The sequence below is a fragment of the Microcaecilia unicolor genome, chromosome 3 (assembly GCF_901765095.1).
Source record: "Microcaecilia unicolor chromosome 3, aMicUni1.1, whole genome shotgun sequence".
In the NCBI taxonomy this organism is placed as follows: domain Eukaryota; kingdom Metazoa; phylum Chordata; class Amphibia; order Gymnophiona; family Siphonopidae; genus Microcaecilia; species Microcaecilia unicolor.
This window is the reverse complement of record NC_044033.1, coordinates 53,418,075-53,430,862: the sequence shown is the minus strand read 5'-3', so window position 1 is coordinate 53,430,862 and position 12,788 is coordinate 53,418,075. Positions and strand designations below refer to the sequence as shown.

The window sequence follows — 12,788 nt, the reverse complement described above, 5'->3', positions numbered from 1 at the left end:
ACACACACATAATCTACACCTCCTTCCAGCCTCTCTCCACCATCCATGACACATACACAACCCCATCCACTTTTCTCCAGCCCACCCCCCATGGCACAGACTACCCCATCCACCTTTGCTCCAACCCAACCCCCCCATGGCACACACCATCCCATCCAAACTGTTCCAGCCCCCCAATAACTCACACAACTCCATCCATCTTGCTTCAGCATCCCTCCCACTGGCAAACACAACCCCTATGCACCTTCATGAAGACCTCCACCTCATTCCATGGCACGCACACACACATACAACTCATCCCCCCTTTTCTAGCTCTCCCCACACTCCATCCACCTTTTTTCCAGCCTCCCTCCCTGCGCACACACACACTATCCACCTTTTTTTCAGCCCTACAACCTCCCCCCCCCCCACGCTCCATCTACATTTTTCCAGGCCCTCCACTCCCAGCACACTTACTGCGCCAGTACAGCAAAAGGAGGAAATGCCCAGCTGCACATTGGGCCGCTTCTTCCTCCTCTGCTGTGCCTGGCCTGACTGGTCCTTTGAATCATGTGGGCCTCTATACAGGAACTGCCGTGGACCAAGGCGACACCGGAGGAGGAAGCACTATGACATGCATCTGGGCAACTTTTCCTCTTGCTGTGCTGGAGCACTAAGTTCGCTTTGATGGAGAGAGGAGACAGACAGAAAGTGAACCTCAGTGCCACTCTGCACTACAAAAGCAGACTACACATCATTTTAGTCGCTCTTCTTTGAACCTTTTCTAATTCCGCTAGATCTTTTTTTTAAATAAGGCGACCAGAAATGAACACAATACTCAAGATGAGGTCACACCATGGAGTGATACAGAGGCATTATAGTATTCTCAGTCTTATTTACCACCCCTTTCCTAATGATTTCTAGCATTCTGTTTGCTTTTTTGGCTGCCGCTATTATCTACGACAAAACCTAGATCTTTTTCTTGGTGCTGATCCCCAAGAGGGGACCCTAGCATCAAGTAACTATGATTTGGATTGTTCTTCCCAATATGCATCACTTTGCATTTGTCCACATTAAATTTCATCTGCCATTTGGATACCCTGTCTTCCAATTTCCTAGGGTATACCTGCAAGTTTTCACAGTCTGCATGTGTTTTAACAACCTTGAAAAGCTGTGTGTCATCTGTAAATGTAATCACCCTCATTTGTCATCCAGATTTCCAGATCATTTATAAATGTTAAATAGCACTAGTCCCAGTACAGATCCCTGCAGCACTCCACTATTCACCCTGTTCCAATGAAAGAAATGGTCATTTAACCCTATCCTTTCTCTCCAATAACCAATTCCTAATCCACAACAGAAAATTGCCTCCTATCCCATAATTTTTTAATTTTCTCAGGAGTCTCATGAGGAACTTTGTTAAAAGCTTTCTGAATAATCTAAATACACTACATGAACCAGCTCACCTTTATCCACGTTTATTCACAGCTTCAAAGAAATGAAGCAAATTGGTAAGCCAAGACTTCCCTTGGCTAAAACCATGCTGACTCTGTTTCATTAAACCGTGTTTATCTGTGTGTTCTGTAATTTTATCCTATATAATAAAGCCCACCTCCAACGTTCTGAAGCTGACTGCGTGGACACAGCCTTGAGGCATTCGTGCTTCTGTTGACGCCTCCCACTTCTGGGTGCGTCAGCAGCGAAAGTGCCCAATCAAAACACAGCAGCGTTCGGAACGTTGGAGGTGCAGTTACAGCCCTTCGTCATGCCCCCCCTCCAGGTCGCCGCCCCTCACCCCTCCAGGTTGCCACCGCTCCCCCCCTTCACCCACCCCCTGAGGTCGCCGTAGCCACTGGTCCAACTTCCACCCCCCCCCCCCCCCCGGTCGCCACCGCTCCCCCCCTTCCATCCGACATCAGCTCAGCTGCCATTTCCAGCCACTGCTGCTTCTCCTGTTGAGCAGCAGCGGCCGGTACAAAAACAAAAAAAAACAACTTAAACCTGCAAAAATGCTTTCAAAAAGGAAGCAGGGCACCGCAGGCAGCCATCGGCTGTCAGCTCTGCATCCGCTCCTCCTCTCAAGTCGCTGCGCTCCTCCAGGGTTCTACTCCAGGGACAGTGACGTGAGAGGAGGAGCGGATGCAGAGCTGACAGCCGATGGCTGCCTGCGGTGCCCCGCTTCCTTTTTAAAAACATTTTTGCAGGTTCAATTTGTTTTTTTTGTTTTTCTGCTCGACAGGAGAAGCAGCAGTGGCCGGAAATGGCAGCTGAGCTGATGTCGGACAGAGGGGAGGAGCGGCGGTGACCTCGGGGGGGGGGGGAGGAGGTGGATGGGGGGAGCAGTGGCTGCGGCGACCTTGGGGGGGTGGAGGGGAGGAGTGGTGGCACCCTGTGGGGGGGGGGGGGTGAAGGGGTGAGCGGCTGCGACCTCGGGAGGGGGCGTGGCGGCGAGGGTGGCAGGGGTGGGGCCTGAGACAACGGAGGGGGAAGGGGTCCTGAGGCCAGAGGGGAGGGGGTCTGGAAATCACTAAAAACCAACCTGTTTAAAAAGGCATACCCTACCAATCCAATTTATATGCCTAATCTCTGCAACACAACCAAACTAAAGCACGTAATGGACATAATACAACTCTTCCATTCTCCAATTCCCTAATGTGGCTGTGCCACATGAACTTGATCTTACCACATCACCCTGTATTTGTTCACAACAGAGCCTGCAAAGGCCTCTCCGGTACTATGTAAGCCACATTGAGCCTACAAATAGGTGGGAAAATGTGGGATACAAATGTAACAAATAATTAATATTAAAATGCTAGGGTGGACATCATATGGTGGTTCATACAGGTCACATGACCTCATATGGCTTATGCCATTCCAGGTCAATGACCTTTGTCAATCATTTTAATCACTTGTACTGCCTCTAGAATTCAAAATATCAATTTTACTATCAGAAATACAAAAAAATGAGTCATTTAATCCAAAATCAGGAAACAAGTATTAAAAAAACAGCACTTAGCTTTGTCCATTGTCTTGTCACTCATTCAGAGGAGCCACTCAATGACAACTATTTTTTTTTAATCTTTATTTAAACTTTTATCAAACATATATTTATGAGTGATAATGCACAAATCGAATTAAATTCCATCCAATATTAGAAATAAATTCTACAGGAAATAATAATAATTTACTAAAGACCACAATAATCATGAAAATGATCCAAGAAGAAATAGAAAAAGAATTCTTGCTTAAAACAAGCAATTTCAAATTATATTAAATTCAAATAAGTAGCTACTATCCCAATTGGGTTACTCAAGTCTGCATACAGCATTGCATAAGTGACTAGACTTGTATATTGACCTCTTCTCAGCTTTTTAGAAAATCTTCTAATTGTTTTGGGTCAAAGAATTGATATTGCTTGGACTACAAGATTACTCTACACACACATGGATACATCAAAAGAAAATTTGCCCCAATTGCCAGAGTTCTTGGGCGCAATAGCAAAAACATCTTGTGTCCTTTTTGGGTTTCCCTGGATAAATCCGGGAACACTCTCACCTTTGAACCCAAAAATAATGAATCCAGATGCCTAAATGAAAACCTAAGTACTGCGTCTCTGTCCATTTCCAGCGCAAAGGTTACAAGCAGTGTAGTTCTTTGTGTTATCACCTCAAGAGACGACTCTAGGAATGTTGTTAAACCCATTGCTCCCTGTTCTGAAATATTTTCTGATGTCTTAACACCAGTCTGTAAATAATATGCCCTAGTTATTGGGGGCAATGAGCTTTCAGGCATTCCCAGAGTTTCCATTAAGTACTTTTTAACCATTTGCATCGGGACAATCAATGGTGACCTCGGAAAATTTATAAAACACAAAGTTAGTCTCTCGGATTGATTTTCCAAGTATTCCAGGCGTCTTAGGGTAAAATTCTTGTCTTTTAGTAAAGTTTGTTCCACAAGTTCAATTTTTCCAACTTTCTCAGACAGTCTTTTAACTTCAGAACCTTGGCTTTCACCAGATTTTAACTGAATCAGCGCAGTCTCTGACAAAACTTTAATTGTCCCCATATTTTTTAAAATTACTGTTTGCAATGCAGATTGGGTCTTAGAAGTCAAGTCCCAAAGTGACTCTAAAGTCACTATGGCTGGTTTAACTACCTCTCCCATTATACAGTCTGGTAGGGGGGCTTTTGAAACTTGCTCCAATATACTCACTGCCCTAGAAGACACGACAGGAGAAGTTGTTTTTTCTGGTTCCTCCAAGTTTTCAGCTCCAGATGTCTTCTCCAGCAAACTTCCTCCCTGCTCAATCGGGACTCTAACCACGTTGTCAGGGCTTGCTTGGAGATTCTCCCTTCCAGGTTGTGGGGGCTCCGCACACACAACAGGGCTAAGGGAAGCCCCATCTACGCTGCTGTCCTGCTCCAAAGAGCAGGCTCCCGCAGTCGGAGTAGACGCCATCTCGGGACCGGGAAGCACTGAGAAGCGGTCCAGTGTCGCCTGCTGGAGATGGGGCACTCCGGTTGGGACAGAGGGAACAGCCCGAACCTTGCCCCTAAGCTTGCCCATCTTCCGACGGGTAAGGAACTCACAGTGGCGTTCGCGTGGGCCGGATCGAAAGTGCGTCCGTTGACGCTACTCAATCCGTCGCCATCTTGGATCAAGGGGTCTCAATGACAACTATTTGAATTTCATCTTCCTATTTAGGTAGACAGTTGATCAAACTATCTGCATTTTTGCCTGCTTACCTATCCAGAAAACAAAATGTCCAATAAAATTGCTGTACTTATCTACTTGGTCTAGACTCTAGACAGAAAATACACTGCTGTACAGTGAATGCTGTCATCTGCTTGGCGTACAAAAATCTATGAACTAATGGGGGACAGGTAATGGGGGAAGGTGTTATAGGACCAAACCAATATCTCATACCTTTATGACAAGAATACCACTGTAAGGGTGAAAAACATCCAGGGGCTACTACTGTTTGAGCAAAACTGAATTTGTTTTACAAGTCTTCACTCCATTTATTTTTTTAAGCAGAAAATAAATGCTTAAGTTGATAAAACATTTCTAGGGAACAGGGATAAGTGTAGAGCAACAAATCAAAGTCCTTTCTGTGGGTAAAGCAATATGCTACCTGTGGAATTTTTTTTTTTTTTTTTTTTTTTAATATTACTGCACACTACATGGCTGTAAAAGTTGAAGTGTGTGTCACCAAGCAGGGCTGGTGCTAGGGTTTCTGGCGCACTCCTGCAACCCATTAGTCAGTGCCCCCTACCCATCCAGGGGAGAGGTCACAATGGCTCTGCCCTTACAGTAGCCACACCTCTTTTACCAGCCATGGCGCATATAAACAGGCATCATTGAAAATATTACACCAGTATAGAAGAAAAATTACTTTTTTTTTCATTATAAATAATTTCTGTAAGCTGTTACAGCTCCAGTATACCCAAAATTATACAAACCAAATTAGCATACAGACCAGGAATTAGGAGAACAATCTTCTCCTAATTCCTGGTCTGTATGCTAATTTGCCAAACCTGAAACAATATGTTATCAAAATCTCAGAACCTAACAAACAGATCCCTATTCAGACACTTGGCCTTGCAGTCACACATGCAGATAGCCCCTCTGCAAATTTAACCTGAAATCCTAAGAAGCTAGACTCTGCATTCAGCACAATACCAGAAAAACAGAAAGAAACACATTGCTATACATTGCAAATAAGACAGCAGATGTAAATTCTCAAATTGGACATATTCCAAACACTAAAATGAAAATAAAATGATATTTTTCTACCTTTGTTGTCTTGTGACTGTTTTTCTATCCATATTGGTCCCAGTCTCTGATTCTGCTGCTCTCTATCCGTTTCCAGGGTTTCCTTTCCGTCTATTTCTTTACTTTCCTCCTTTCTTCTTCATTTCTTGCCCTACATCCATAGGTAAAAGCTGGGTCCTCCGCGGACTTGACTGGAGAAGGTATAGAGTGGATCCAGCTTTTGCCTATTTTCTCCATCCATGTGTAGTTTTTCTCCGCTTTTCCCTTTCCCTCATCTCCGTTCAGTATGCATCTCCTTCCTCTTTCTTCCCTCTCCTCCATCCATATCCAGCATTTTTCCTCTTCTCCCTCCATCCATGTCCAGCATTTCTCTTCTCCCCCCCTCCATCCATGTGCATCTCCTTCCTCTGTCTTCCCTCCCCTCCATCCATTTCCAGAATTTCTCTTCTCTCCCCTCCATCCATGAGCATCTCCTCCTCTGTCTTCTCTCTCCTTCATCCATGTCCAGCATTTCTCCTCTCTTCCCTGACCACCACTCCATCCATGTCCAGCATTTCTCCTCTTTCTCCCCCCCTCTCCATCCATATGCATCTCCTTCCTGTCTTCCTTCACCTCCAACCATGTCCAGCATTTCTCCTGACCTCCCCTCCATCCATCCATGTCCAGCAACTCTCCTCTAACCCTGCCTTCTCCTCCATCCATATCCAGCAATTCTCCTCTCTCCCCTGCCCTCCCCTCCAAGTCCAGCGATTTCTCCTCTCTCCCCTACCCTCCCATCCATATCCATTGATTCTCCTCTGTCCTCCCCTTTCATCCATGTCCAGCGATTCTCCTCTGCCCTCCCCTCCCATCCATGTCCAGCAATTTCTCCTCTGCCCTCCCCTCCAGGTCCAGTAACTCACCCCAGCCCCCATCTGCCCCCCTTTGAATCCGAGTTCCAGTTCCAACCCCAGCCCTCACCTGCCCGCCCTCTTCTTCCACAACAGCCCTCCTTTCCTTCCTGCCACCCTGCCTTTAAAACTTTTATTTTACCTTGTCGCAGCAGTGGCGGCAGTAAAAGCAGCAGGATCGGCTCGCCTGCAGCCTTCCCTTCCTTCTCAGTGTCCCGCCCTCGCGGAAACAGGAAATTACATCAGAGGAGGGCAGGACACTGAGGGAAGGGAAGGCTGCAGGCGAGCCGATCCTGCTGCTTTTACTGCTGCCTCTGCTGCAACGAGGTAAAATAAAAGTTTTACAGGCAGGGCGGCAGGAAGAAAAGGAGGGCTGTTATGGGAAGCTGAGGGCGGAAAGGTGAGCATCATGAGGACCGACAGCTGCTTGCAGGAACTGTGAGTCTCCTGGCAGCGGTAAGCATGGCTTGTGGTGCCCTCCAGAGGTCGGCACCCCCCTGTCATGCTTACCGCGCTTACCGGGTTGCGCCGGCCCTGTCACCAACATATGTACTTTTACCCACGCATTCTAGGTGATGTTCCTGGGGTACTGTTAGGTTGAAAGAGAAAACTGTGCACAGTTTTGCCCTGAAAAAGTACTACGCATAAAACAAGTGAAGTGCAATAATAAAAAATATATACATGCACCTTTTGATTATTGCACCAGTGCAAACTGTTTGCTTATCTACTCCATTCTGTTAAGAAGATTTCAAGAAGAGTAGAATATATAGTATAAAACACTGAATACGTTTCTCTTTTCTATTCAAACTCTCAAAAAATATAGGGTTGATAAAACAGAATGGGCATTACAGTAAATTTACCTTCCTCCTCCCAAAAAGAGAAGACCAAGGGCCATATGATGGGCCAGATGAAACCCATAGTTCATTTCTCCACCTGTCTTCTTGTGCATGAAGCGACATAGCTGGAGGACTTTTAGATTCCCAGAGCCAGACATCACCATGGCCAGAGAAAGCAGAACGACACTGAGGCAGGTCTCCAGGTTATAGTGACCTGTCTTAAAGTTTGAGGAAGAAAAAGGAGACAAGAAAATAGGAATGTTCATATTTATGTTCTTTCTGAACATACTTGGCATGACATTGTTCTCCTGGGGTAATATCTCCTTTCCAACATATGAGAAGGTACATTTATTTTTATATTGCAAGTGCAATGATATAGGGCACCCTCATGTAGCATAAAACAGTTAACACTGTAGCCAAGGTTTAGAAGACAGAGCTACATACCTACAGACCACATTTTCATTTTCTTGGGAGAATTCAAGTTTAAATGCCGGGTTTAAAAAGAGTTTGGGCAAGTTCCTGTAGGAAACCTCTATAAATCATAAGCAGCAATGCAATCTTGGGAAAGTCACCACTTACCTCTGGGTATGAACAATGAGAAATGGATATGCACCTTATGAACCTGCTATGTACTTTTTATCTGGATTGGCCATTTTCGAAGATGAGATACTGCGCTGGATAGACTTTTCTTCTGACATATGATAACCTCTTAAGTGTTTGAGCAGCTCATTGAACCTCCCTCCTCAACACGAGTAGCCAAGGCATTAGATAGAGTCCTGGGCCAGGGACCATAGACCACAGCTCACTTAGGAACTTGGTATTTTGAAAAACCAGGCAGTACGTGACAGACACTGTTGCATGATGACTCAGACTCCCTAATAGTGGTTTTGATTAGGGCATTCCTCAAAGCACCTTCCTTACACAGGAAGCACTAAAGCTGCAACATGATTTCTGACTGAAAGGGAAGGATGCATTTGTGAGGGTAAAATTAGATCCCCATCTATAAAATGAAGGGCAGTTTGGTGCTAGGTTGAAGATCTGGGTTCAGTTCCCAGGTCAGGACTCTAGTCCCCTGATTGGCTGGGCTATAGATGATATGGAAGTAGAGTTCAGAGTCTATGGAGATAGAGTCTCTGCCATATGGCCACTGGAAGTTCCCACTGAATGATTCTAGATACATGCACACCACATCCTGGAGGAAGCTTTGGTCTATGGCCAAGGAATATCAGTACAATGGCTGAGCTAAATTAAATACAGGGAAAAGTATCGCTTTACTGTGCCCAACAGAAATTGACTAAAATTGAGCTGAAACCCTGAAAAGAGCATGAGGAGACTAAGGGCTCCTATTACTAAGGTACACCTTAGGGATTTAGCACACGCTAATGATTAGTGCAAGCAAAATGCTAAGAAGCCTATTTTATTCCTATGGGCTTCTTAGTATTTAACACACTAATAATTAGCACAATCTAAATCCGTTAGCACATCTTGGTAAAAGGACTCCTAACTTATTTCTGGACTAGCTTTAGTTGCTGACAGCACTTCCTCAGATCAGTGCAAAAGATAGCAAAACTAAAAAATAAGGGAATCATAAAAAGAATTCCAATAATAGTCCAAAGGGACCCAAGAATTTGTTAGGATTCATTTACATTTTCTAGTATTACCAATCTTTTGCTCATTCTGCCTGATGTGAAGAATGGGTGTTAGTTCTCAAAAGCTAGTCAAGAAATGCGTTAAATTTGTCCAAAAAATATCATCTTATACGTTTTGTTCTGTAGATTTGATAGAATTCCATCACTGCTGTTTAGAGCTATAACAAAACTGAATTCAGTCCAACTGGACAGCATTTTCTTTGTTACTCTCAACCCAATTTGTCTGTGCCAATGATATGAATAGTTGAGTACATTATAACATGATAGAAATATTTATGATCAAGCACCATACCATTTTAAGATCAAAATAAATAATAAATAACAAAACAAAATGTAAATATAACAAACAATACAACAATAATCCCTTCCCTCCAAAACATCAGCCATGATGGGTTGACTAGTGTCACGGGTCAAGTCCTCTAGGTCAGCTCTTTGGGTAGGGAACTTAGCAATATCTTTCCTTTTAAAAATATAAGGCAGGATACTGGTATTCTGTTTATATGCTTTACCTACAAAATTAGATTAATGCTTCACAATGGGCATCTAATCAATAACTTTCATAACTAACATACAGGCCCCCCCTCGTGCAATATAATCCAAAGTGCAATTTCAAACAGGCAATAAAACAGTGCTCCTTAACCCTCTCCTGGAGCCAATCAGGGTTTCAGGATTACCACAATGAGTATGCATGAGAGAGGGAGTGAAAATCCTAGTTAAGGGGTCTTGCTTACAAATATCTTATCCATATTTCATTGAGTTAATCCTGAAAACCTTACTTGCTAGGTGTGCCTCCAGGACAGGGTTGAGAAGCACTGCAAAAAAGTTCTCTCTTTCAGCTTCCCTACTTCTCCCATGATCTGCTTTTAAGTAACTTTCCCAATATTAGCCACTTAGCACAATATTAATAGAGCATTATTAGTGGCAATGAGAGTACAGTACCTCTTTCAGCTCATCTGCATTCTCCCAGGACAGACTTCCTGCCTGGGAATCTTAATCTACTAGGTAAATGCTTCACTATGGCTTCTAATGATGACATTTCACAGCAAACACATTGCTCTGTTGTCAGCTTCCCATAGCAGTCAACTCCTTAATCAAATATCTAATTGTAATCATTCTACCATGCTATTAGTACTACTAATTTCTATAATGCTACTAGATGAACACAGCACTGTGCACAAACATGTAAGAAACAATCCCCTATTTGACAATCTACTCAAGAAGAGCAAACCGGACAAATAAGAGATTAGGGAATTATTATGAGAATAATTTAAAGCAAACATGGGTACTGACCAGCTGAATAAAGGTTAAGAGTTACTGACTGAGCTACTGACCCCACAACCATAAAGCGGTTCTATGAACAGGTGTCTAATAATTTTTAATAATGCTTCAACCTCACTTCACTGACAACTAAGCACTGCTAGAAGTCAGATGAAGCTAGAGAAGATTTTTGCTACACCAGGCTCATTCAGATGATGTAACCCATATATGAGGGGTTGTAATCTTTCTTGACCTTGAAGAAATACATATGTATCAGGCAAATTGTTAAAGATTCTACATGTATGAGCAAAACTCTTTTCTATGTCTCAAGGTGCAATAAATTAACAGTTTTCAATTCTGGAATTCTTTTGAAGCTCACTAGGACTTTGCTAATTTTTATTTAAGCTAACTCATTTAGATGATTGATAAAATAATTACTTACAATGGTTGCAACAGGAGCTGACAAACATTCAATAAAATCTTTCGCATATTTGCACTGCCAAAAGAACAAAAGGCAGAATTAACAACTAGAGAGTGAAATAGACACAATAAAGACCTCATACCAAAGAATGACTTACCAAACAGCTAAATGCAGCTAAATTTGCTGATCCAGCAAAACGAAACCCTAAGGCCAAGCAGGCTCCAGCAATGATGTAAACATGAGCTTGCCTAAAACAGAGCACAATATAATATAATATAATAAGCTTCTGTTTGCAGAACTATGAAGAAAAAAAAAAATCACATAAAACACATAACCCTTCTGAAAGAATATGAATACCTACACTACTGGCAGCAGGAGACCTTTGATGGGAAAAGTTAACAGAACAGGGGAAGGCATTGATCTAACATAAGGATGGTATATAATGTAACAATTAACAGCGGCTTCAGAAGATGTGATCCATATTGGGATATTGGAAGGTGGTCCATGACTAAAGACAAGCTTAAGATGAATTCTAGAAAATGGCCCTTTCAAAGTTTTCGAATAATCATCTAACAACTTTTTATTTGTAACATAGTAGATGACGGCAGAAAAAGACCTACACGGTCCATCCAGTCTGCCCACGATAAACTCATATGTGTATACCTTACCTTGATTTGTACCTGTCTTTTTCAGGGCACAGACCGTATAAGTCTGCCCAGCAGTATTCCCCGCCTCCCAACCACCAGTCCCGTCTCCCATCACCGGCTCTGGCACAGACCGTATAAGTCTGCCTCCACTATCCACACCTCCCAACCACCAACCCTCTTCCCCCACCTGCTCCGCCACCCAATTTTAGCTAAGGTTCTGAGGATCCATTCCTTCTGCACAGGATTCCTTTATGCATATCCCACGCATGTTTGAATTCCATTACCGTTTTCATCTCCACCACCTCCCGCGGGAGGGCATTCCAAAGCATCCACCACCTCCCGCGGGAGGGCATTCCAAGCAATCCACCACCCTCTCCGTGAAAAAATACTTCCTGACATCTTTCCTGAGTCTGCCCCCCTTCAATCTCATTTCATGTCCTCTCGTTTTACCGCCTTCCCATCTCAGGAAAAGATTCGTTTGCGGATTAATACCTTTCAAATATTTGAACGTCTGTATCATATCACCCCTGTTCCTCCTTTCCTCCAGGGTATACATGTTCAGGTCAGCAAGTCTCTCTTCATATGTCTTGGAACACAAATCCCATACCATTCTCGTAGCTTTTCTTTGCACCCGCTTCCATTTTTTAACATTCCTTCGCAAAGTACGGCCTCCAAAACTGAACACAATACTCCAGTGGGGCCTCACCAATGTCTTATACAGGGCATTAAAACCTCCTTTTTTCTGCTGGTCACACCTCTCTCTATACAGCCTAGCAATCTTCTAGCTACGGCCACCGCCTTGTCGCACTGTTTTGTCGCCTTCAGGTCCTCAGATACTATCACCCCAAGATCCCTCTCCCCGTCCGTGCCTATCAGACTCTCCCCACCTAACACATACGTCTCCCTTGGATTTCTACTCCCTAAGTGCATCGCTTTGCATTTCTTCGTATGAATTTTAATTGGCAAAACGTTAGACCATTCTTCTAGCTTCTTCAGATCTTTTTCATGTTTTCCACACCCTCCGGGGTGTCCACTCTGCCTTTTTGCGGATGACACCAAGATTTGCAACAAACTTTACTTTGTAACCCTTCGGTAATGTCACTCACAAATATATTGAACAGAATCGGCCCCAGCACCAATCCCTGAGGCACTCCACTACTCACCTTTCCCTCCTCCGAGCGAACTCCATTCACCACCCACCCTCTGGCGTCTGCCCGTCAACCAGTTCCTAATCCAGTTTACCACTTCGGGTCCTATCTTCAGCCCATCTAGTTTATTCAAGAGCCTCCTGTGGGGAACCGTGTCAAAAGCCTTGCTGAAATCTAAGTAGATTA

The 12,788-nt window shown here is 43.8% G+C and overlaps 1 protein-coding gene across 1 annotated transcript in view; it reads right to left on the bottom strand.

Moving 5' to 3' along the window:
* The window catches only part of ANAPC1 (anaphase promoting complex subunit 1), a gene marked incomplete in the record, with an annotated part of 281,392 nt that overhangs the window by 77,772 nt on the left and 190,832 nt on the right, over window positions 1-12,788 (bottom strand). Inside the window, 3 exon segments of the mRNA XM_030195933.1 lie at window positions 7,505-7,698; window positions 10,829-10,882; window positions 10,965-11,055. Of these exon segments, the coding sequence (XP_030051793.1) occupies window positions 7,505-7,698; window positions 10,829-10,882; window positions 10,965-11,055 (339 nt within the window).